We start from the raw sequence: 26,853 nt of genomic DNA on the forward strand, positions 1-26,853 counted from the left end.
TGGGGTAATAGTATAAAACAAATACACTAGATTCAGAACATAAGTTCAATGGTAGGTCAACCCTACCATGCTTACAGAAAAGATGCTACCATGAACAGAAAAGATAATGAAAAAGATAATGATTAAAATTATATATACATGACTTTCTAAAAACATACATTTTATCACTCTAGGGCCACTATTGAAATAAAAAATAAACTGCAAAAAACTTTATAGCTGCCTTGAATCTACATGGAATGAATATTTAAAGAGAAAACAGCTGATGATAGACAAATAGAGATGAGTCAGTTTGGGAGGATGAAGTTACAGTATTTTACCTTTCCTCCAGCATAGCTACAAGGGAAATTAAGCAGACAAAATATCCTAAAAAGCAGGCCTTAATTTACTCTTTGCTTTGCTTATAAGGATCCAGCAACCAAAGTGAAGTGCCTCAGCCCTTGCTAAGGATGCTCACAGTGATTTAGCTCGGCAAGCTGCGCTTGTGTTCACACCCTCTTTTTAGGGTTAAGGTGGGTTTCAGAATTTAAACAGAGCATTAAGCCCCTCTCAACTGCTGGAAGGCACTAAAGGATGCCATCTGGGCCCACCTCTTACATGGACTTCAAAAAAAGAAGGCTCATAGGCATTCTCCTCCCTACTCTGGGCAATTGAACAGCACATCCCCACCTGCAGGTGACAGGCAGCTCAGGCTGTGTTCCAGCAGAAATCTCACACTTTCTGTTCAAAGCCAGAGCATGGCCAAGGTGCTTTGAGGCTGGAGGCAATGCCATGACAGCAGCCACCAGAGCAGAGGCTGGGTACGAGCACTCACCACACAGGATGTGGGCAGCTCAGTTAACAGTGTGGTTGTCCAAAACATAGCAGTGTTAATAGCACCCCATGATGCTGCTCAATGGCTCCAGACAAGATTCTCCCTCTGACATTACCATATGGTTTGGGCTCAAACCCGTTCAAGCTGTACAGCTTTAAACAAGGCAAGCAATTGTTGCTCAACCCAAACCGAGTCCTTAAGGGCACAGGGGGAGACAGTTGCTAACAGAACTCTTCTAGTCAGGGAGAGCCCCTTGCACATCTCTGCTCAGCCGGACTAGCTACTCCACAGCCAGGAAGGCAGCAAAGTGGGAACTATCTACTGAGCAAAGGCTGCTCTGTGCAGTGAACAAGGCACTCAGATTACCCAAAACAGTGGTCAGCAGAGCCTCCACTCTTCCCTTGTGCCTATGGACCTCACAAGGCTTATATGCAGCAGATCCCTGTTCCTCCATACTTTTAACAAAAGACCACAAAAGGAACCCCAAGAGCTGCTGGGAGGAGTTCTTACATTGCACATTTCACGAACGATTGCCTTCTCCTTTTCACTTAGATCTTCTTCATAGTTGTCTTGCATTTGCCTGTCCAAATTTTCATGGACCTCAAGGACCTACAAAAAAACAGTATTACAAAACCATTATGGTCTTCAAATAGTCATTTGAATCCCTAAGAACACCATTAAAAAGTATTTAAATTGGCAGGGTTCACAAAGCCTTGAGACAAGCAAAGACAAACATGACATCAAGCTGGGCACCTCCATCCTCCCTGTTCCCCCAGCCATGTCCTGCTTCTGTCCATCACCATCATGGTCTGGATGCTGCCAGTCCTGGGGTCCATTGGCAACAGATTGCTTGTGCCCACAAGAGCATCTCTTCCAGGAAGGCTGCTGGTAGTCCCACCTTCCAGGCAGCACCCCAACAAGCATGATGTTGCCCCTCACCATGTGCTGCCCACACCCCAAACCCCTAGAGCAGCTCAAGTGGGAGCCAGTCCTGGCCTGCCACATCCCACTGTCCTGGCCATCCCCACAGAGCTCCTTCAGGGAGAAAGTGCCTGGCTGGGGCCAGCTGGTCCCTTGATCCCAAAAGGAAACTGCCCAGGGCTAAAGGCAGCCTTCATTTCCAGCTGGAAACAGTGACCCAAGGGATACCCCTCTGTCACAGCCACATGCATTCTGACAGTTCCTCCAGACAGGCACATCCCACAAGGTGGGCAGAGCACAGGAACCTCCAGGTTTTATTCTTGCCTCCGTGCTGATCTGCACACCTCACCCAGGGCTTCACCACTGCTGAGCCTGGTGGTCAGCTCAGTGTGCAGGGTCAGAGATCCTGCAACCACCCAACATCATCAAACACATGTCTCATTCACCACACACAGGAAGGTGTACAACAGGTGTAGTTGTGTGAATAAATATTCCTACACATCCCAGGGAGGTACAGAGCCATGCTAGGATGGGTTTCAGCCTTTGCTGAGGTATAACAGCACTGGCTGCTCCACGAAATGGGAAACCAGGGAAGATTATCCCCAGGTCTGCTTCAGCTCAGCAATCCTGCTGCACTGAAAATGAGTTACAAACAAAAATAGGTCATTCTCCTAGGGGCTGCAGCCTACTTGGGACCAGTGTTTGCACAGATAGGAATTATCCACATCCATTCTAAGAGAGGAAGGGCAAGAGGGATGTAAAAAGCATGTACGTGCTGACAAAGAGAGCATCTATTTTCTGCTAAAGAGGAGGGAATTAATTATTGATCCAGCTGGACTCATACATTGAACTTGCTTGTCTGGAGCCCGTGTGCTTCCAATGCTGGCTGCACAGCCAGCAGCCTGCAGGAGCACAGCCTGACATGGAGCAGCAGGGCTGCCTGCCTGGCAGCCAAACATTGGCTGTGTCCACAGGGCAAGTGTCAAGGAAACCATGGGGTAGATTAGTTAAAGATCAGGTCAGCCCCAGCCTCTGCTTTCAACAGCCATCCATCTTGCAGGCACAGGAGTCTCAGTGGACTTAAATAAACTGTTTTTCTACAACTTGTGCTTAAACTAAACCCACATTCCTTAGCCCAGCAGGTGTGAAAAGATGGCACAGCATATTATTTCTTTCAGTGGAAATGTCTTTTAATAGAGTTAACCAGCCAGAGCTGGAGCTGAAAGATGATCAGATGGAAGTTATGTTTGTATTTAATTTCTGAATCTCATTTACCCTGAAAATCATCCTGCTTCCCAGGCTCAACCCATGTCTGGCTAGGCACTTTGTAAAGATGTGTTAGCATCTTGGGTATGGGAAAATGGGATTCATAGTGATAAAATGCAACAGCCTATCCAGGAAAGGCATGTTGGAAGAAAACACACTCTGAAGAGTGCAATAACCTCCTGAAGAAAGACAGGAAGGCCTTTTCTTAGTGCTGACCCAGCCCCAGCTATTCTCAGATCCTGCCAGATGCCTCCTCAGCTCTTTAGAAGGACCAGGTTAATGTTCCTCCAGTTACACCACTGGGGAATACAAACATGCCCTCACATCAGCTCTCTGTGGATCAGCTGAAGTTCAAGGACTGTGCATTCAGCGTGGCTCTAAGATACTGGGGTATGTCCTTCTGTGATTTCTGCCACCTCTCAACCCAGGAGCCTAAAGGAAACAGACAAATGCACCCCAGGCTCCAAGTGGCTCATGCCATCTCCTCCTTTTTGCTTTCCATCAAGCTGCACTGACAGCACTTGGTCCTTTGTTGTCTCAGCAGCCCTTTGTGATCTCCCTGGGTAAAATGCCAGCCAGTGAGAACAGCCTGCTCCTCCCGGGCATGGGGCTGGACTGGGAAATGCTGCTCTCCTGCACAGGGATCTTACTTCCCAAAAACAACTTTCACCTTGATCTCAGTGGGCATGCTGGCTTGTCTGGCATTTTCCCTGCTGAGGAAATATAAACTGAGGAATTCCTCAAGTGTTGAGACCACACTGATGTTTGTGAGCAAGGCAGTGTCACCTCAAAGTCCCCTGATGCCACATCCCTTCTGACTTGCTGTACTGACCCCATATGGCCAAATATATTTTAAAAACAAATTTTCAATCAAAAATAAAACACCACTAAAGAGTCTGAATGACAGGAAGGGAAGCTGAAAGTTGAGGTATTCATTTCTGCTACACAAAGCATGCTGAGATTGAGGATACTTCCCAAATTGTGCAAACCTCACTAATTTTGTTGCCTTATAAGTCAGTTGGACACAGCACTGGGAAACATCTTGCTTCAGCAGGGAAACAACCCATATGCCCTGCTAGGATTTTTCCCTAGATTTGGAAGGCCAAATCCTGTCTTATCCACAATTAGTGGGAGTGATGATCACCTGCTTGATAGCTCTGTGTGCATGGAAGAGTTCCAGGCTGCTGCTGAGGGGGCAGCTGGGTTATAGGCTAAATGTCATTCTTATACATTTGTCTCCTCATCACCTCCCCACGTCTTTAGCAGGTCTGCTCAGTTCCTAAGAAAAGTGCTTTGATGTTCAGTGAGATACTGAGCTGTAGCATATGTACCTTTTATTCTTGTTAGCAAAAACAGCTGTTAGGAGTGCCAACCTGTCATCTTGCTCTTTATTTAGTAGGTGCAAACAAACAAAACTATTTCAGAAGGAAAAATAAAGAAAACCCTAAACATGCTCAAGGAAGAATCTGTGCTAAATTGCAGGAGTACTTCAGCCACATAGATAGAATTTAGCTGGCAGAAAATCTCAAGGAAAAAGCCTAGGGGATATTATGTATGTGGGTGCAGACAGGGGCAGTCCAGAAGCCCTGCAGATCCATGTCCCTTAGTGGCTTTGGCTTGGGCACAGAGCCATATCCTTGCAGCCTCACCACTTGTGGACAGCCTTGCATGCAGGTGTTCCACAAGACAAGTGGAGCCAAGTGCACAGAATCATGGAATAATGGAATGGTTTGGCATGGATACCATTGATTAGAGCAGGCTGCTCAGAGCCCATCCAGCCTGGCCTTGAAGGGATTTCCAGGGATGGAGCATCCACAGCTTCTCTGGGCAACCTGTGCCAGTGCCTCACCACCCTCACAGCAAAGAATTCCTCCCAACAGATAATCTAAACCTGCCTTCTTTCAGTTTAAAACCATTGCCTTTTGTCCTGTCACTATGTTACATAAAAGTCCCTCTCCCTCTTTTTTATGAGCTCCCTTTACAGGACTGGAAGGTGCTACAAGGTGCCTCTGGAGCCTTCTCTTTTCCAGGCTGAACAACCCCAACACCCCCAGCCTTTCCTCACAGGAGAGGTGCTCCATCCCCTTGATCATTTTCACGGCCTTTCCACCTCTCCTTGCCTTTTCTTGCAGTAAGGAGCTGGCTGATGAACCATAAGGACTTCCTTTCTCAACCAAGCAGTGCCTCTCCCACTATCTGTAGTGGTACAGCCAAAGCACAAAGTCTCATTTGTAAGCTGCTCTCTTCTCAAGAGAGTCATGATCTGTGTCACAGGAGGTGAGGGTCTAAGGCAGCAGCTGCATCCAGCTTCCCACATGCAGGGGCTGGCACTGGAAAAGCTGCCCAGTTCTGCAGGGGGCAAATAAGACCTACTCCATATGCTACAGCATGACGTGGCCAAAAAAAGGTCTGCAGCTGGAGACCAACACCTACTATTTCACTGTGCCACAAGGGAGGAGGAGAGATTGAGACCATGACCACACCCCTCAGTCTTTCAATTTCCAGATGATCCTTGGAAATGGGCCACAGGATGGAAAAACAGACACCTCCTCATCCCTCCGTGCCACACTGACCTACAGGAGAATTTCCTCCTCACTTCAAATGTGAGAACATTTTTAACCTGAAGTGAGTGAGCAGGACACATCATGTGAGATCATTTATGCCCCATGAGATGTGACTGCTATGTCACCTGCTTCCTGACTCAAGCCATGACAGTTTCCAGGGTTTTGGAGACAGACAAATGCACCCCACCAGCCAAACTATGAAGTCGCAGAGGAGAATTTCTTCTGAATTTCTTCTAGCCCTCCCTAGGAATCCACAAAGCTCTGAAGCAGAGGGATTACTATTATGTGCAAACACCCAGTCATCCAAGTTCCTTTCAATTCCTTTAAATGAATCATTGTGCCAGACCTTCCAAACTTAATTTCCAGTTTCCATGAATCTTCCTTATTAATTTTCAAACCTTTTCATATGCTTATCAAATCACTTCTTAAAACCATTTATGTTTCTTGCCCTTAGTGAGAAATTCAGTCCTGCAATTCCTAAAGCAAATAGGAAACTAATTGCTCCCCAGAATATGATCATAATCAATTTATAAGTATTTGATCTTGTAATTTAAAAACACTACCAACTCTGCTTAATACCATCCCTCACCACCACCTTGCCAAATGCAATGAAGAGAGGAGCAGAAAGGTATGAACTCCACAGCTTGGAAAGAAAAAGCCAACAGCAATAGTCTGGATTAAATCAGAGCTTTGATGATCAAATGCAATCAAAGACAAATCAATACAAAGTGACAGAGAAACAAAGGTTCACATGGGTTTGCAACATTCTGCAAGACAACATTTAACAGATCCATCTGTACGTGTATATCTATAAATATATGGATATATATATACACACACACACAGGAGAAATGTCACCCACAAGCACATTGCAGCATAGTACAGGATGGAGCTTTCTGATAGCACAGAGCCATCCACAACAAGCAAAGAAAAATACAGAAAAATACAGAAAAATATATGGCAGCAAATGAACTGCCACTTGTGTGGTCAGCTCCTTTGGGAACGAGCAAAAACTGTACTAAAGGTATTTCTTAATCCTTGACCATGCTGGGCATCCTCCTCTTAAGGAGTTATACAATCAGTCAATAGAAGTAATACAATTTGGATGTCTAAAGTCTCAAGAAAGCTGAAAAAAAAATCAAGATTTTCAATTTGAAGGATCATTTATAATTTAAATTCTAATTAGATCCAAATGAAATCAAACTTGTCTTGCCTTCAATAATTATTTGAGAAATAGTGGCATTCAATATCCTCCTGGGATCTGGCAACTGCCCAGTGGAACCAATATCCTTGCCAGCCACACTACTGCTTCTCCTGACATTTGTTGGTTTTAACACCACCCCACCACCATCACCACATCTGTCCTGGAGCCAAGAGATCCTGGACAGGCATGATATACTAAGATAGAAACACTAAAAATTATAAAATTTAGGGAATTTGTGGATTATAACAATGAGCAACATCTGTGCCATTTATTTATCTGTCAGATGTGGAAAGGTACAAAGCAAAGAGCTTTGTAAGCATCTGTCTCCAGGTCTAAGTTCATCCAAGCTGGTGATGCCACTGCTGGACCTGTTTTCCAGCTAGGACCATCCAGGGATCTGAGCTCCAGAGCAGCCATCCAGGAATCCTCCTTTGAGTTGATGTAATCTCTTTAACCCTGTACAAAATTCTTCAGCTTCAGCAAATCCAAATCTATACATCACTATATTTCAACCAAAGACTAATTTAGATAAGACTTTTCAGCCATCCCTATTGCACCTTGTAAAGGATTTGTGCTTCTGTGTCTCTCAGATATTCAGAAGTCTCTTGCTTAACTAGTTAAACATGTAGCACTGGGGAATTACACTTTTTCTGCTAATGGATGGTCACTAGAACCTGAAAGCTGCTGTGAAATCACAGTGCAAGTTTTCTCCTTTAACTCACCTACCAGTCTCCCACGGTCCCACTGCCAATGGTCCTGACTTAATCCCTACCGATGATGCACATCCTACATGGGTAGGATGCCACTGCTTGTTGCATATTTTTATAAAATTAAATCTTTCTCATTTGAAGACTGCTGCAGGATTTTCAACAACAAAATATACAAGGAAATGCAGTTTTTGTGTCCCTTTTTAAAACAGCATTTCAGTCACCACTGTCACCCCAGCAACCCAGTTTACAGAGGACTGATGAAAACAAAGGGCAACCAACTCCTTCAGCATCAGCAGCTTTTATTGGAGGTTTCCAACCCCCAAAAAATAGCTGTGCACAATCTTGCTTAGCTCTACAACTGTTTTAAGCAATGCTTATTCATCATGATACAGGTGCTGGTTACCAACATCCTGCCTGTGTATTAAAACTTTCTGTGTTCAGTTGTTCCCACCAGAAGAGCCAATGCCCAGCTCTGTCACCCAGGTGCAGCACAGGACACCTCAGTGCCCCACACAGCCTTACCTTCATAGCATGCACCACAGCCTCTGGCTTCTGACCCACAGGGACATACCCCGCTGCAGGAGAAGATGCAAGGTCAGATGTCATGCGAGCTGGTCCCTGAGAAAATCAGATAAGATATGAGTTAATTCCCCTTTGGGTGATTTAAGCAAGGATGAAGAAATATTCAGGAAATTTGACCATTAGCTTGACTCAAATTTATCCCCTCAGCCACCTTCAGAGACAAAAGACACCACTACCCCTTCCTCACGAGTCATGTGATTTGACACCATTTAAGTACCAGCACTCAGTCTAGATGTGTTCAGGCAGGAGACCACTCTGGTTTAAATATAAATTAACTCAAGAAACATTTTCTGTTCATTTAGGATAGCTTCCCACAAGGACAAGATCAAACAGCACTCATCCTTCTAGACACGGGAGCAATGCAAACAAGATGATTTCCCAGCATAAAACAGTCATTTCTAAGAAGCTGTGTTCATGAAAGAAACAGTTGGCATAACTTCATTGCTTCTCTGGCAGTGCTTTCACATCGACATCAAGTACCGATCTTCAGCTACAGAGAGAATTGTGAAAGCAACCTTAAAACAAGCAGATGTCCAAACCTAATGTTGGCTGGGTTTGTTTCCAAAATGCTGGCCAGTCCTCCTGCATGAAGGATTCCATTGGGAAAGATGCCGAAATTACATTTTACAAAAGATTTCTACTGCCCAACCAGCCTTGTAAGCATTTTTCATAGGGCTTTCCTTTTTCTACAGGCATCCAGCTTGAATTATGAGAGACACAATATCTTTATTCAGTGAGATGCACCCTGCCTGTCCCTAATATTTTCGCATTGCTTTGTAACTCCAGGAGAAATCAACAATGAAATCATTGACCAAACTTGTATTTAGCCTTCACATCCTTTAGGAAACACAAAGAATTATTATATTTGGGGGCCTCTGAAAGCAAATTAGGATGGCAGAGCGGCATGCAGCACCATCACAGGAATGCTTTCACACACAACACACGAGCACTCCATTCACCTCTTCCCTGGTTTAAAAACACAGCATTTTTATGCTTTGTCTCAGCACTTTGCTTTCCATGCCAAGGCCAGCAAGTTAGCTGTGCCAGAAGAATCACAGAATAATAGAACCACAGAATGGTTTGGGTTGGAAGGGACCCTAAAGATCCTCTAGTTCCAAGCCCCTGCCATGGGCAGGGAACCTTCCACTAAATCAGGTTGCTTAAAGCCCTGTGCCTTGAACACTTCCAGGGATGGAGCATCCACAGCTTCTACAAGCAACCTGTGCCAGTGCCTCATCACTTTTACAGTAAAGGAGAACCAATGGAGGGGCACTTTCTCTCAATCTTCCTGATGTTTTAAATTGTAGGAGCCTTTTTACTCAGAAAAGCATTCATGTTCATGTATTAAATGAAAAAAAAGGTCTAATCCATCAGGCTACAGACAAAAAGGCCACAGAGCCTTTCAAGCCCTGGCCATTGATCTGTGCCTAACCCACGCCATAACTAACAGCCATTTACTCATAGTAACAACCCTCATGAACTAGTTACAGGTGAAACACAAGGTTCTTTGGAGAGGGGTGGCATCTCAGAAAAAGGAGGTTAGACTTACTAACCCCACAAAAATTCTCCAAGGTTATTTAACAGACTGAAAAAGCAGAAGCACTCACAGGATAGGCATGGTTCTGGACCTAGTGGCAGAGTGTTAACCTTGCTGGGGACAGATCCTCAGCCACCCTGTCCATAACATCAGACAGAAAAGCCAGAGGCTGAGGGGGAGCACTAGGGACTGCATCCTGCCAGTCTACAGCTGCAAAATGGGGTACAAATTTCTCACAGGGCTGGTAAATGCAACAGAGTTCTTCCAGAATCAGCTTCCCACTGAGGTCAGAGACACCAGTGCATGCATAATTACTCTGGCTTCATCATGAAAGATGCTTTCTTTCCATAAATGAGCAGCTTCATGACAAAAGAAAGAAGAATATTCAGGAGTTTGTGGTCATACTTGATATGGATCTCCTCCCATGCCCCTCTTCAGAACTAACACAGGAAATGTGAAAGGTCTAACATCTAATATTTCTTTGGGGTTGAGAGCAATCTGACAAAGTTAAAAGGAATTCTGCTGGATATTGCTGCTGACAACATTTTAAATTCAGTTTCCTGGCCAAACTAGAGCAGATCACGAGGTCTCCCATATGAAAGCAGCAGCTTCTCCTCACATAACTGAAGGCACTAATGAGCTACAAAGCACTTCCATGATCACAATCACTCTCAAAATTATTACAGAATACAAATGAAACAAAAATGATTAGAGAGAAATGTTTTTTCTAAAGAGCTTGATCATACTTAACCAATCACCATACTGACAAGATAAAAGCATTCTTGCAAACACAGTGATATACTGGATATATTATATCACACAAAAAGCAATCAAAGGGTCACCTTCCTTCTCAGACAAAGGCACTCAGCTGAGTGGCCCCTGAACACAGGTAGAGAATTTGACTGAAGAAGGGAAAAATAAAGAATGAGAAATGCAGCAAAAGAGGTAGACCCAAAACTTGTAGTCAAAGTCAAAGTAACAGATTGCTTCATTTCTAAAATAGGCATGATCCTTGATCCTTAGCTGGGAAGTCAAAAGTCCCAGCCATCAGAAAGAGATGTCCAAGTGGCTGAGTGCCATCATCAGCCATGCTGAGTGCACCATGGCCACACCACTGAGCCATTGCCCAGGCACCAGAGACCTCCCCACCACGCCAGGCTGGTGCTACAAAAGGGCAAACACACCTGTGAAGTAGGTGGGGGAGCAAGCAAGGATCTCACCAACACCCCCAGTCTTTGGGGGATGCAATCCTTGGCAGCAGTGCAATCTCTGCAGCTATGGGATGCATCCAGTAAAAACACACACATGGCTAAGGGTGGCTCCATGTTCATCACTGCAGGCAGTGCTTCTTGTGCAGCTGCACCCTTAGGGATGGTTCCTTCCAGACACACACAGAGTCAGCATTCTTTAAAGGGGTTGGTGCTTCGTTCCCACTGATTTCATGTGGTTCACAAAAAAGAAAAAAAAGCTTCAGCCAAACTCCTATCAGCTTCCTGCACAGAGGCACACATAAAGGAGGCCAGAACTGAGGGGACTGCAGTCAGCAAGGAAAGAAGTGACAACATATCCAGCAGGACACACAGCCAGCAGGATGCATGGCCAGCCTTTGGAGGATGGAGGAGAGGAAAATGGGCAGAGTTCACCGACAGTGTCAGCAAAGAGAAGGAAATGGAAGGAATTGGAGAAAAGGTCAAGGTTGCTATATTGGAAAACTGCCAACAGCAGGAGAAGGGAGAGAATGGGAAGGAAGAGGAGGATGTGTATTTTACCCAGCAGGAAATCCATTGAGGTGAAATGCATAGGAGAGGGAACCAGAGATTTGACATAGGAGACTGGAAGTAGGGCAGGGAAAATCTCAAGAAGTCAGTGTTAAAGTAGTAAGTAAAATTGCACAGATGGAGGAGATTCCTCATGCTTAGAACAGATGCATTCGGAAACTGCAGGCAAGAATTCCCACAGCTGCACCCCAGCACTCCAACTCAGCTAATCTGAGGACCCCCACCACTACAGAAACCCATGCCCTTCCTGTTCCCTACAGCTGACATTTTCACAGACATAGGAACACCACTGACTCAGCACCCTGGCAGACAATAATAGCAAGGTTAATCTGGTTACATCCTAAGAAGCAGAAATTGTCCATATAGGCAAAAAGCAACATGGTGTGTTTTGAGGCAAGTGTCACTCTCAGTTTCCTCTCCCCGTCTGGTTTTGTCGAGCATGCAGTCTTTGTATTAGATGCACATATGGGTTTTCCACTTGCTAGGTTTTTACAGTGTTTGGTAGTTCAGCTCACCCTCAGATATGTGGCTGAGGCATTATGTAATTACATAAATGAATGGTGCTACAAGACAGCTCAGAAGTCACCAAAAATGCCATTAAAATTTATAATAGAGATGGTGAGAAATAGCACACACTTTCAGCTGCATCCCCAGCCACAGTCACCCCAGCAAAGGAAGAGCTGCCCAGCAGTGAGATTACCAGCCTAACTAAGGAGAGGGGAGGAGGTTATGTCTCTGAGTGTCCAGATGCTTGCAGGAAGCACCTTTCTTCCCTGTGCACAGTTTATCAGCCACTGCACCTCTGAGACCCAAAGACAGTTCTCCTTAAGAAGCAAAAGTCCCAGGGAACCAGAGGCTGTGGAGCTGTGTGTGACCCATCCTAAGCTTCCTCAGCTAGTTGGTGCTTTTGCTTCTCTCCAAACCTGAGGCTGCTCAGAACACTCAAGATTGCTGTGGCATGAATCTCTGAGGAGCTCAGCCCTGGACAGAACAGCCCTGTCTCTGCTGCCAGGATGGTTCTGGGACTGCAGTGTCCTCAGAGGGTCCTGAAGAGACTCTCTGCATCCCTCAAGCTAAGGGAAGGACAGTGCCAAGTATCCCCATATCCAGGCCCTTTTCCACAGGAAAAACCACAACAAGAGCTATTCCTCTGCTGCCTCTGGGCAGACAGCAGTACTGAAGCACCACTGAACACATTTCCCTTCCAGCCCTCACTTGTTCCTCCATTCCAAGCACAAATATTTGCTTGGTATCAGTGATGGGACCAATGCACTTCTCAGAGCTTACTGCTCCCATGTGGCATCAGTCCCCTCCCCATCCCACCCACCCCACATCATGCACACCAAGACCACAGATCTACCAGAGAAGCTCAGTTCCATCTGAGACCCTCCCAGAAACCTCTCTCTGGAGCTGGCAGGGCTTGTCTCCAAGTCTGTATGGAGAGCCACAGTCCAGCTGTATAACTGACTAAGAGAAGAGAGGGAAACTCTGCAGTGTCTCATGCCAGAGCATCCTTGAAGCAATTTGCTACACGCAGGGCTAAGTTCCCCAATTCTCTGTTGCTAGAATGACACTGACAGCCTCCAACCCAAAGCAGAAAACAAAGCAAAATCAAAGTAGCCCCATTCACTGCCCCAGACAAAAACCATCAGCAAAGCAATGGTGCTAATGTGAGAGAGAAAATCCCCAGACCATAAAGAGTGCCAATGATCCTTTTCAATCTGACACCAAAAAGATGAAGAGCAGAGGCCTCAACCTGCAGCTGCTGGCAAACATCTGCTGCTGTGTGTCATGCCACAATGTCATTACCAGTGTCTAAGACCAAGGTTCCTAATGAGTCCTTGCTGGCTCTGTCTGGCTGCATGGGATGTGGTCCAGCACAGATGCTGACAAGCACTGCCATGGATACTCCATTCCTGGGTATCTGGAGGACCAAAATTAATAAGACTCTCTGCAATAGGGCACACTGTGAAATCCCCATAATGACACACCACCACAGAGGTAAAGTAAGGCTTAAAACAGGAACATCTCTTCATAACAGGGGGAATGCTTTGGAACCCAAGAAGAAAAGAGCCTAACTGAGCATGACAGGTGTCGGCTCTTTTAGAGGTTTGGATCAGAAATTTAAAAAAAAAGAACAAAGAATTCGTGATAAACAATTTCTCCTTGATTCCTCCAGGGATATGAAAAGACATGAGACCTTGGGCCTGCCATCAGTTTTCAATCTCTTTTTGCTCAATTATATTCTGTCTTTTAATGACACCCTTTCCTACCTCACTGCCAAGAGAGCCATTCCTGATCTGCAGAAAGACTGCAAAAGACTAAGTTTCAAAACCCAAAAGAGAACATCATGCTGGTTTTACTTCAGCCAGCAGGCAGAGCCTAGGCTCTGGGGATGCTTCAGACCAATATGGAACATATGAGCAAATATGAATGCTTCTGAACCTCACATCTTCCCCTTGCCTTCTATTAATTTTTGTCTCCCATTTCAAGAAACAAGCATTTAGAATTCAAACCCGATTATATGAGCCACATTTTTCTAATGGCATACCTCAGACAACATTAAAGCTAAATGGAGTCATATCAGACACCATGAAGTTTTTATTGCCGAGACAGAACACAGAAAATTACATTACATCAGGCACTGTCAGACAGTTCACAATAAAATTCCCAGGCATGTCTATTTATCTCACAGTGGTTTTGTTTGCAACCTGCTTACCCGGATTTGAATTGTACTTGGACCATTCCTTAGCATCTGTCACCATCCAGGTGTTTTAAATAAATAAAAAATAAATAAAGGTGTCAATGCCACTCTGTAAATTAGGAACTGTTAAGAGACAAGCAGGAGGCAGTAACATGCAGTAACAGTTCATGGGAAGAGGGTGGCAGAGTCAGTACCATGGAAAGGTGCCATGGCTGGCACCCCAGCTCTGGTGTGCTGACAGAACAGGGGGCCCAGCACTTTTTTGTTTGTGAATGGCACATGTGGCTACAAGCTAAAGGAAGTGCCTGGAGCAGCTCCAGCCAGACAGTGCTGGGGCAGATGGGGGAAAACCAGCATCCAAGCCAAGGACTGAGAGCACAAGGCCACTCTGGCATGGGAGAAGGGAAGGCAGGGAATGCACCAAACCCCTGAAGCATGGTGTCCCCATCAGAAGAGTGCACAGGCAGCACCAAGGGCAAGCACAGGGTTCACAGGACTGATGGTCCATTCAAAATGAGAAACCTCCCTTCACACAAGGATGAGTGGCATTCCTGGGTGATCACACACAAAAAAATTTCCTGTTAGCACCAGCCTGAGGCCTTCCCTGGGCCCCCTCATCATTCTGCATCCCAGGCCACATTTCCCTTCCCGTGCCCCCCGCCCTGCAGCTGCAGAGGGGTCAATGGCTGAAACAAAGCACCAGGCTGGCTGGAGCATGACCATGAGAGACTCCAGGCTGACATTCCACTCTCCCTTCCTGCAAAGTCCCTTCCCTCCCTGCCACATCTTCTCATGGCCACGGCAGCTCTGCCATTGCCACCACGTGTGGTGCTCCTGAGGAAGCTCAGCTCCTCTCAGAGCCCTGCAGGGACAGGGCTGCCTGGTGGCACTCTGGCAGCAGCCTAGGGCTCCTTGCTGGCTACAACATTTCCTGGAGGTACAAAGAAGTGACCAGTGCCTGCTCCTCTGCAGAACACACCTTCTTGTCACCCTACTGCAGATGATGCCAGACCTCTGATATCTGAGCATGGGACACCTTGACAGGAGCCAGGGAGCAACCCTATGTCCTGTCTGCCTGGCAGATGATCCAGAGCACTGATGGTGCTTGGCTGTTTAAGTGCCTCCTTCTGGGGCACTTCAATGGCTGCACAGTCCTACCTTCCCAAAGCCCACACAAGTGAAGCTGCAGGCACCTGACAACCTGCCACCAGGCACCAGGAAGATTCCTAGACAGACCCAACTCTACAGCACAACACAGGTCCCTGACAGGGAGTGAGAGCCATCAGTACTCTGTATTAGCATCTTCCTTACCAAATCAAGGGACTTTATTGCAGATGATAATCTCCTTTGGCATTACTTAATTTGCTGCCTTTAATCACAGAGAGCAGCTGGTCATGTAAACATTCAAATCCATGAATTAACTGCTGGGTCCACATGGGAGCCAAACAGAGCCCATCTGTGTGTCTCAGCCACCTCCTCCTGCATCTTCATGGTGCCCCCAGCATGCATGGATGTCTACTTAAGTAATAACAAGGACTTACACGGTGCTTTCTGGCTATTAAAGAAACAATTTAACTCTTTCATTGCTTTCTCAGCAAACATCACAGACCCCCAACAAAAGAAGGGCTCCTCTCCCTGGCAGGCATGACACAGTGCTGGCTGTACGGGCTGTGCTGGGGCACCCAAGGGAAGGGAAGATGTCAGAGACTGCCCCAAACAGAAAAACAAAGTCAGGACATTGTTTGCAACTGGATGTCATTACAAACAGGAAGGGTGTCTTTTCTCAGCACGGAGTTGATCGAAGCTCCAGACTCGGGAGACTCCTTGGAGCAGGCAGAGCCGGTGAGTCACGCACTGCCTCCTCCGGCAGCCGGCGAGGGCCGCGCTCACTCCACGGGCGGGCAGCGGGGATGGGCACGCCGGTAAAATCACCGCCGACAGCTCCAGCTGCCCCCTCGGACTGTGAAATCCCCACCAACAGGACATGTGCAGAGCGGCTTCAGCCCATGGTTACCGGACACGAGCGAACAGAAGCAGTCTGTCCGGACAGAGCAAGCCCCCGCCGACCAGCAGCCAAGTGCACTAACCCTGACTGACTCACAGGGGCACTGTCAGCGTAAGGAATTCCAGAGGCGCTACTGCTTCTGATAAAGGAACGCCACGCACCTTTGTTTTCAGAAGGAAACGGTGGGCATTCTCAAGACTTTCATGATTCTGAAGCAAATCTGATTTGGGGACGATGCAGGTGAAAGCCTCTGCGTGGTAGAGGATGCATGCAGGCACAGGAGGGTACCTGTGCACATCTGCATGGCCCATTTGAGCCCAGCTGCCCTTCCAGACCTATGGCAGAGCACGGGTCTCTTGTGCCCCTGCCTCTCCCTGGCCCACTGCCAGCCCACACAAGGGTACATGAAAAACGAGCATGAGAACCTACAGCAGATCCTCGAAACAGATGAATTTTTATTGCTTCCTGTGGTTACCTGTAAGGGTGGATTATGGGCACAGCCTCCCAGTGCCTCTTTTGCTCATCAAAACCCCCAACTTTGTCACTGCCTAACTTTCTGCTGGTTGGGAAAAAAAGCCACCCACTGTTCAGGGCCTCTGCAATAGCAGCAGATGAAGGGCACCTGCTTTCAAAAATGGATTGGTTTGTTCTCAGTGCTGGTGATAACACCCTGAAGCTTCACCATAGCACTCCACAAATCCTGACAAACCTTCCATTTTACTTTCTCTTCTACAGCTACTGTTGCTGCAGCAGCAAATCAGGCACCTAGAATTTCTCTTTTTGCCTGCTCAATAACATCCTGGTGGTATTGGTGAAGCCAGTGGGAAGGAGATGCCTTCTGCCACACTTCTCATGCTTCTCTCAATCATTGCTTCCCCCTGCCTAAAAAGGCACCGTGGCCAGCACTGATGTGGGAAGGTGAGAAATCAGCCTAGAGTCATCCTCTGACACACACCAGCTGAGCTCAGCTCACCTGACAGTGACAGGGGATGGGCTGCAGGGATGGGAGAAGGCAGAGAACCATCAGGGCACTGCACAGCATGGGCTTCTGAAATCACAGAAGGGCATGGAGGCATTTTGAGAGGCCACAATGAGATGATGAAAATGTAAATGCAGTCCTGGGGATATCAGAGACACTGGGCAGCCAGAGATCCCCCTGCCCAGGGGTTCATGTAGCACTGTGAGGGCCTGGGGGTTCCTTGCTGGCAGTGGAGGGGCTGCTGTGCCATACTGGGACACCTTGGGGCCCTGTTAACATCTCCAGTGCACCAGCTGACTCTGCAGGGGCAATCAATGTTCCAAGGGACCCCTGACTCCTCTGGGTGCATCTTCAGGACATCACAATGAGAACAGTGTGGTGATCTTTAGCCATTTCAAGCCTGATTTTAAAAGTCAGGTTCTTAAAGAAGAAGCTGATCCAGCTCTTCTCCCTGAGAGGAATGGATTTACTCCCATGCAGGCTGAGGAGGGACATCAAGACTTGCCCTGTGCTCCCCAGTGAGACCCCAGACCAGGCTTGGGCCACAGTTACATCTCCTTGCCTACACCAGGGTGCTTCAGGGGCCAGCTTTGTCCTTCCTCTGCAGGGAGCTGAGGGAGAGACAGACAGTTCCCTTCTCACTTTTCTTCTGCCTTAGCCCTTGCATTGAACAGGATGGAGACCACTGTCTTTCCAGCCAAAAGGGAGAGACAGGATTGCCACTGGGGTTTAGCTGCTATGTTCTCTCACATCACCTCTCCTCACCACTGCTCTCACAGGCTCAGCAGACAGCCAGTGCTTCAGCCAAGGACTCATCATCCCTTCCCACTCCATCTAATGGCTTCTCTTTACACCTACAGACCACAAACATTTGGGCTTGTTTTTGTAATAGCAAGTGTGCCATCTGGGAAAACAAAATACACTTCCCCCAAGCATCCCTGCAAGGCAGGGGCACAAAATGTGACTCCTTGTGCCAGCATCAATGGTGGCAATCAAGGGAAAGGGATGGTGCTGCCAGAGGTATCTCCCAGGCTTTACATCCTTCAAGAAGTGGGCAGTGGAGAAAAATATAGTCAGAAACAGTGTCAGGAAGCCAGAGACTCAGCAGCCCTCTAAGCTGAGTGCTCTCCATTACATAACCACACGACTACTTTGCATTTTCCTATGGACCTGGTTGGTTTTGGAATAGATTTAGAAGGGAAAAAGAAATTGTGTCTCCCCAGTCTGGTCTGTAGTCTACACAGATTTCTGAGAGAAGCAGCTTTGAACACTCTAACAGAAATCTCACTTTTATCTGGAGATACTTATTGTAGTCCTCAGGGGCCTATATAAAAACTGGGTATTGGCATCATCAGCACTGTCTTCTCAAAAAGACAGAGCCTGTCTCAGCTCTCACAGAGTGCATCTGCAGGTACTTTCCCCAGGGATTCCCAGTTCCAGACCCAGGATGGTCTCCAGCCCCAGCACCAGCAGACACATCCTCCTGCACTCAGATGGGGAACCACAAGGAGCTCCTGCTCCTCACCAAGGGAACCCTACAAACTTGCTACAAAACTTAAGGAAGGGGAAGGTGATGATTATTCTAACCCAACTCGTCACTCACACCCACACACCTACAAACACACGTTCACATGCTCACCAAGAGGTGGTCAGGGTCACTGTGTGTGGCACAGAAAACAAGGGACACCCACTAGCAAGCCCTAATGACAGCCCTGGCATCCCTCCTCACTGACAGCAAAGAAATGGGTTCTGGGACACATTTTTCACATGCCTTAGGAGCCAGTGGTTATTACAGGCTGACCTTTATCTCAGCATCTTGCTTACCCTCCAAAAACCCTAGGAAAGCTGCTGCCTGTTGCCTCCTTTCCATCACTTTGGTCACCTTATCTACTCCTTCCTTTTGGAACCACAGGAAGAAAAATCGTGGTGTGACATTGCTCCTGTTATCAGGGAAGCAGTCCTCTGCTGATGAGCCATCTGTGCTGTGGCCTTATCACAGCACAGACCTCCCAGTCCTGACACAAACCACACATCCTGTGGTGTTTACCCATTTCTTTGCTGCCAGTCACGTCTTTGGCCATCAGCATGGGCCAAAGCATCCCTTCCTCTAGGATTCCTGCTGCTGTTTTCACACACTCTTTCCCACCCACACTCCATGCACAGTACCCTTAGTATTTCCATTAAGTTACTCCCACCAAAGGCAGGATTCCCATGATAAATCACAAGAACACTGCTAACAGATTTTAAGTCCAAGCCAGCCAGGCTAGCTCTGACTGCCAGCAACAAGCTGGTTCACGTTTAATGGTGTTCTTTGCCAGTGTGGATAAATGGTTCCTCCAGGCAGCTGGTTTCTGAGCTTCTCAGGGTGATGGTACCACCACAGGACCACAAGCAGCCCTCAGGTCACCTTCTCATGCTTGGGCACTGAGATGGACCTGTGGCACAGCCATGAAAGTCTGCAGGGAACCACATGTGTCTGCATGTGTCCACATGGCAGCCAGAGCAGCCACGAAGGGGCCAAAGAGAGAGGTGCAACTCTGGGCCATGCCTCAGCCCCCACATGCATCCTCAGCTGTGCTGCAGGGGTCTCAGATGTCCCCCTGGGTGTGGGGAGGTGAGCAAGCAGCTCTGTGGGGTTTAGTTGCCAGCTGCAGTGAAACCATGACACCCAGGTGCCAGGTGGGCCAGGGGGTCCTCAGCAATGCACAGCTCACAGGTACCTCAAAGACAGCTCTCATGCCTGGGACAGCAGCTTACATGAGACTGAGCAGCTCTGGAGGCTCTGGCAATGGGAAAAATGGAGCCAGCCTATCCAGCTTAGTCTCATCCCAGGGAAATGGCAGCTCCCATCAGGAGCTTGTTGCTGCCTCCTCTCATGAGTCCAAGCCAGAGGAAATCACCCTCACCTCCCAAAGGACACGGGGAGCCTCTGGTACTCCATTAAATGACGCTGGGTGGCAGTTCCTAGAGCTGGAAAGGCTGACTCTCTGCTATCAGTTCAAGCTAACCTATATATCACACCTTCCCCTGCAAAGGACAGGCTCTTGTAGGCCAGGCTAAACCCAAGGACTGCAGCTCCTGGATATTTGGCGACCACTGCACACTACAGAGCAAATCTGTAATTATCCATGTGTGTGAAGCCCAATGCACAGAGCACAACTGTGAGTGTCTTCTGCTTCTGCATCTTGAGGTTGCGCTGGTGTCCCTGATCGAGGACACATTAGAAACACCCAGCTGTGTCCTCAACTGGGGTATGTCAGAGCCCTGGAGAGCTGGAGTGATGCCTGCCTGTTACCTGAGTGACAGTGACAGGGATGAGCTGGGGAACTTCCCAAGGAGTCACACGGGCACTGGGGATGATGGAACCCTGAATGGACGGGGCAGCTCTGAAGCTGACACCAATTGTCCATCACTCACCCACATGAAGCTTTTGCAGGCACAAAGAAGAATGGTTTCTCACAAACTCATGCCTGCTGTCTGCTAAAAAAAGCCATAGAGAAACTCAGGTACATTTAAATATCCACTTCTGGGCATGCTCAAGTCATTCAAAGATATTTTCATAAACCTGTGATCATTATCCTTGTCACAAAAACAGTGTTTCACGTCAAGCCACAAACCAAAGGGATTTTGGTCGGAATAAGTAAATAAATGGCTACATAAGTATCTCAGACAAGGTGGATTTGGATCCAAAGCTATTTTTGTTTTTTCTTTATCAACTTCCCGCAAAGAAGGCAGAACACAGCTAAGGTGACAGATGAAAGTGAATGCCACACAGCACCCAGGACTCTCCATAAATGCCAGGTGCCATCTCTTCCTTGAGGAAGGAGAGAAAACAGGGACAAGTAGCCAGGAAGGGCTCCAGCAGGCAGGACCATCTGCCACCAGCCCTCACACAGCCCCAGTGAGCTGCGGGGGCCAATGCTCAAGCAGAAAACTCTCCTGCCAGCTCCCATCCCAGCACAGCCCCTCTGCAGAGAGCTGCTGGACATATCCCAGCCTGACTGACAAGATAAATGTAAAATCATGAGTAGCAGCACTCCTTGGGGCAACCAGCACAGGCTGACAGAGCATCACCAACCTAGAACAAAGCTGGGGATCAAAAGCCTAAGCACCAGGAAAGCAAAGCAAAATCTCCAAAATTGTAAGGCTGGCACAGCCAAACAAACATCTCCAGGTTAAAGTCTCTCTGCACTCCCTATAAAGTCTGCTGTCTTCATACACGGGACACAAAGTTAGAAAAGTGAATATTCACTTGGACAGCTTTATCCCTCTTTTTTAGCTTGAAGCATCTCTATCCATCCTGCCATTTAGCACAAAGTTAGAAAAGTGAATATTCACCTGGACAGCTTTATCCCTCTTTTTTAGCTTGAAGCATCTCTATCCATCCTGCCATTTAGCAGGAATAGGAAGGGGATATGCTTCCATACTTGAGTTTTATTTATGCAAACTTTATTAAATTATCATTGTGCCCTTATTTACAACTGTAAGAGGTACACTAAATCTACAGAATGACTTTTTCCCAGTCAAGCAGCCAACACATGACTGGTCCTACAGCTCTGCTGACCAGTGTCCCAGACACGGAGCAGGGAGGTTCTCCAGCTGTGCTGCCATCAGGATTTTGCTCACATTCCTAACACTCACAGCCCACTCCCACCAGGACTCTCTGACTGTTTCTATACTCTTCCTCTAATGTGGAAAACAGTATCACCACACAAACCTAGAGGCCCAAGCAGAGAGGGAAACATCTGGAAGGCAAACAGCTGGCAGGGCTCCTCAGCCATGCCCTGGCACAGCAGCACAGATTCCATCTCATGCAAGAGGCTTTAGTCAAAGTTCTTCTGTGTTTTGAGAAGCAATGCAGGCAAATCTTTGGAAGCTCAAACCTCATTTGTGATACAGAAAAATCTAAGAACTTACTCACTAAACAACCCTGTCCATGCACTGCCAGACACCTGGCAAGCCTCACCCACAGCCAGCTTTTTTACAGCCAGCACAGGGGATTTACCAAGAAGAAGCTGCAGGTGTAACAATCATCACCCCAGCTTTAAAAGATTCACAATAGTGACTGCCAGTTGACTGAAAACCCATGCTGGGAAGTTGATGAACTAAATTCAGGCAAAGATTAATGTTCCAGGGGCTCCCCATCCACCCAACATCTGCAGGTTTTAGCTGCACGTTTGCAACTCCAGCTTCAGGGTGAGCAATCACTTGTGAGAGCTCCCCTGTAATTGGATGTATCCCAGCCTGACTGACAAGATAAACAAAAAATCATGAGCAGCAGCACTCCTTGGGGCAACCAGCAGCTGCAGGGGGGGGCAACCTGCCCCTGCAGCCATGCCCACCCCTGGGGCCAGCCATGGCTCTGCCTGTGCAGGTAAGGAAAGGTCTCTTACGTTCTGCAGGTCCTGGTACTGTGGCAGGGAGGAGAGCTGTGACTCAGAGTGGTACGGGGACAATCCTTTCCTCAGAGTCCGCAGGTCCCCCGTGCTGGACTGCTGCAAAGACAACAGAAAACAGGAAATGTTCATGAGAAGAAAGAAAGCTGGGCCCCTCCTGATGTCCTGGCTTGTCCCATGACCACATCTGTCCCCTGACCTGCTCTCTTTACTTCTCCCTGCACCAACGGTGACAGTGGACACGGTAATAAAATGCTTTTTCCATGTCAAGTCCTAGAGAAAACACCTGCAAGCAGCTGGAGGTGACCTGTTCAAGGTCTGCTACATCAAGTGATACAGCAGGAAGGCATTTTTGTTTTACCCAAGTTCCTACACGCTGGATAAAAAACATTTGTTATAAAAAAATATTTTTAAGACTTCAGATTAAATCAAAATCCGCAAAAAATCCACAAACCCCAAACAAGCAAACAAACCAACCAACCAAAAACCCACCCAAAAAAACTCACACCAGGAGACATTTTCTAGATTATGGCTTTGTAAACTACTGTCATTCACCTAAACTTGCAAAATATTTGTTGACAGGAAGAGTTTCTTATTGGGTTACAAATTTGCTTGCACCCACAGGTCTTAAACATAGTCAAACAAATGAAGGTAGTCAATATGACCCTAAAAATCAGATAAATGCAACCAACAGTCTGCACTCACAGGGAAAGGAGCACTGGCTGTTAGGAGGACTGAATAATCTTCCTGAGACAAAGTTTCTGCCCTGTGTTTTTAACTCTCTCTGTGATCTTGAAATGTGAACAATGAGAAGTGTTTCTCATTTATAAAAGTGCACCCAGAAAATGCCAATACAAGTAGCCAAAATCAAAGGTCTGGGAGAAGATTCTATCTTTGTCAACAATAAACATCTCATTAACTTTTCATATTTTTAGGAGAATCAAGCAGTGCACTGTCCTCTATTTTAAAGTTTAAAAATCATGACCTTTCAGATTTTTATGCTCTATTAAGACTTTCAGCTGCCATTTGCTACAGAAATTATGTTTTCTACTTCAAAAGAACCAAAGAAAAATCATTGGAGCAATAAAATTTAACAAGAAATCTCATAAATCATATCAATTGTATGTAAAAACCCCAGAGTAACCCAAAGGCCTGAACATAACAGGGACTTTGGAGACTGTTGTCATGCACAGATCTCTGGAAACATCAGAAGTTCATTTCCATTTCCTGCTCAAAGAGAAGAATTAATGCACTCTGAGTGGATACATTATTTTCTATCAGTGTCATATATATTTTCTTGTAGCTACATGGCCTGTTTTAGTTGATATTCAGCTTTGGTTTTATTTCAGAATGCTGTTTTCTTAGGTTAAAACTTCTACAGTGACCCCGTACTTTCACAACCATTCTGGAGCCCTCACCCTATCAACTTTCCTTTTATAAGCTGTGAAGAGAAGGGCAGTTCTCAAGAAAGCCATAATGAGAAATGGATGCTAGTCCTGTATGACCCAATCTGCTGGGAACTGCTGAGCCTCACATGGAGTCAAGTGGTACAGAAGGAGTTCAGCATATCAGATATCTGGGATTCCCCTGAATTTATGAAGAGAGAAGATGTGGCCTGTATTTCTTTCACATTTCACAACAGAGAGTCAGAGAGAGAGAGAGATCTGAAGGAGATAACTCCTTCTGAAGCTGAAAAGTGACTGCTGCAGAGCTGAGTTTCCACTATTCCTGGGAGGAATATCATTTCAAAGAAAGGTTAGCAGGTCACAATTAAAGATGATAAGAAGTCTCTTAGTTTACTGGCAGTGTCCCAGGCATGTGATGTCTCTTGGTGGTTATCCTGAAAGGATTTCACCTTGGCTGGCTGTGCTCCCACATCCCTGCAGTGTGCAGCCCCTTCTCCGTTCCTGTGTGTGCATTGCCTGAGGACACAGCAATCTCCTGGAGAGGTCTGGCACTGCTGCCCTCTGCTTTGGGCTGTCAGCTCAGGAGCTCAGGCACTCTCCCCTGACATCTGTGATGAAGGGGCACATGCATGGCCAAGGGAAAAGCAGAATAAAACAGCAGAGCCCAAATGTGAGGCTGTATCTTTGTGCTGGAGACCCCAGGGGGTGCAGATCCCCTCGAAGTCTCTGCTCCAGAAGAGTGTGTGGCTTCAGCAGTTTACAGGCCATGGGTTACTCAGACTTTTGCAAACCACACTGAGACCTGCAGGATGCCACACGATCATGGGGCACCAGAAATGTAAAAACATGCCTGAGAAAGAGAGATTTGCTGGACATTTGCATCCCAGAAACTTGCTGTCTTGCCCCCAGATCTGAATGGGTTGGTCTACATTGGATTCCCCACGTGTTTCATCACATTACAGCTTGTCCTCACAGAATGTTAAAATGCTTTGCCCAGCTCAGGAAGGAAGACAACCAAACCAAGTCCAGACAACACCCAGTATCACCCTGCTGTTGCTAAAAACACACTAGTTAAAATTGATTTAATTAACTGCCCTATGCTGCTGCCTAGAGAAAAAGTCTGCATTAATTTCAATTTGGCTTAAATTGGTTGAAATTGTGTTGGTAAATACACAGATACAGTCAAAACTCTGCTCTAACAAGTGTTTATAATGGATTAGTTCTATTGCTTTTTTTAAAGCAAATCCCATTTGAGACCTCACTAGCATGTGACAAAACTATTGTTAGGTTGTTTCAGTGGCTGCTGATTATGAATCTGACCTAATGCATTCAATTTGATGGAAAGATTCCCACTGAGTTCAATGAACATCAAAACAAGCTCTTAATTAAAGAACAGAAAGGAAAAGGAGAAAAAAAAAAAAAAAAAAAAAAAAAAAAGAAAAGACATCTAAGAAATAAAAACGCTGAGCAGAGATCTCTCCAGAAGAGGAACAAGGTGTTTGGAGCAGAGAGTGGGTTTGCTAGGGCAAAAAGAGTCTGCACCTGCCATTATTTATAAGACATCCCTGTCAGAGATGGGCAGAGTAAACTTTTTTCCCTCCCACTGTCTGTCATAAAGCCAGCCTCCTTCATGAGCCTTCCACTCAATGCAATTTTCCTTCTATATTTTCTAGAAGTTATTTGGGAATGTATCTTACTTTATTGCTTCTGGTTTTTTACAACAGGCTACCAATCACAGCTCTGCACTATTTATCTTCCTGTACTAAAGGGAAATGTGTGGTGTTTCACCATAGAAAGAAACCTGCTTTTTCTACCTTTTTAAGATTAAAATGGTGCAGTGACACATATTCAACAGACCTCCCTAAACATTTGCACATTCCTTGGGCTTTGCTATCAGTGTTAGAGCTAAGCAGGGAAAGAAAGTGAATCCCTCATTAAAAAGCAATATGACTAATGATGCATCAGAATGAGTGGCCATTACTCCACTTAAACCTAAATTAAAAATCCTGGTATTTGCATTGTCAAATCACTCACAAAATGAAATCTCTTATTACCTTACCCAATTTTCATTACTGAGATGTAAGTGGATCCCAAATTGCTTTTCTAGTCAGAAAGACATTTTAAAAGTAGAATCCCTGATCATCTCTGTTCATCATCATTGCTGGAGATTATCTCAACTAAAGGGCAAGATATCTATAATAAATTATCCTTCAGGTAAAATCACTTCACATTTCTGGAGTTTCAAGAAATTTATCACCAAAATCATGTTCATCTGAACTAAAACTCAGAGGGAGCATGCAGTCTCAATTGAACTTTTACTGGAAATGTTTCCTGAGCTGAGGAGCAGAGACAGAAGGAGGGACCCAGCAAAGGAGACCAAGTGAGAGCTCAGGAGACTCACACACCAGTCCCAGCAAACACCAACAACTGCCCACTGACTACTTCAACAGTGGCTCTTGCTCTCTTACTGGGAATATTTTTCAAACCCTAGTTTCATCCATAGTTTAAAGAAAAAAAAAAAAAAAAAAAAAAGGAAAAGCAAGCATGTCCTGACTTTCACAGTGGTACAAAAGTGCAAGACCTGCCCTGGGTGCAGCTCAGCACTTCCCTGCACAGCCTTGCCTCCCCCCTCCCAGCTGATGAGCACGGGCACAAGCCTGCAGAGCCAGCACCTTCACCTGGCAGCACAAACCTGAGCCCCACACTGCCAACACTGACACCCCACTGCCACCATTCCAACACCATCACTCCTCAGCACTCACAAAAAATGACAAAAACAGTTATTGATACATTTTTCAACTGGGCAGGATTTAAGAGTGACCCCAGAAGATCCCACTGGACCAAAGCCTGTTATGAAACAAATGGACACAGGCATGTCCCTCCCACCAGGGAAGGGAGTTTGGTCCACTCCTACCAATGAGAAAAGAGTATGGCCAACAAACCAAGTTTTTTAGTAAAAATAGACTGCAAAACCAACTTTTTTTTTTGTG

General features: G+C 46.4%; 1 protein-coding gene across 1 annotated transcript in view; it reads right to left on the reverse strand.

Annotated features, from left to right (window-relative positions):
• Positions 1 to 26,853, reverse strand: part of CCDC85C (coiled-coil domain containing 85C) — a 110,922-nt gene that overhangs the window by 4,348 nt on the left and 79,721 nt on the right. The window contains exons 3-5 of the mRNA XM_009101753.4: positions 22,455 to 22,556; positions 7,999 to 8,094; positions 1,322 to 1,420 (exon numbers count right to left, since the gene is read on the reverse strand). Coding sequence (XP_009100001.1) covers positions 1,322 to 1,420; positions 7,999 to 8,094; positions 22,455 to 22,556 — 297 coding nt within the window. The remainder of the gene's footprint in view (positions 1 to 1,321; positions 1,421 to 7,998; positions 8,095 to 22,454; positions 22,557 to 26,853) is intronic.

Source organism: Serinus canaria, chromosome 5 (assembly GCF_022539315.1).
Source record: "Serinus canaria isolate serCan28SL12 chromosome 5, serCan2020, whole genome shotgun sequence".
Lineage (NCBI taxonomy): Eukaryota > Metazoa > Chordata > Aves > Passeriformes > Fringillidae > Serinus > Serinus canaria.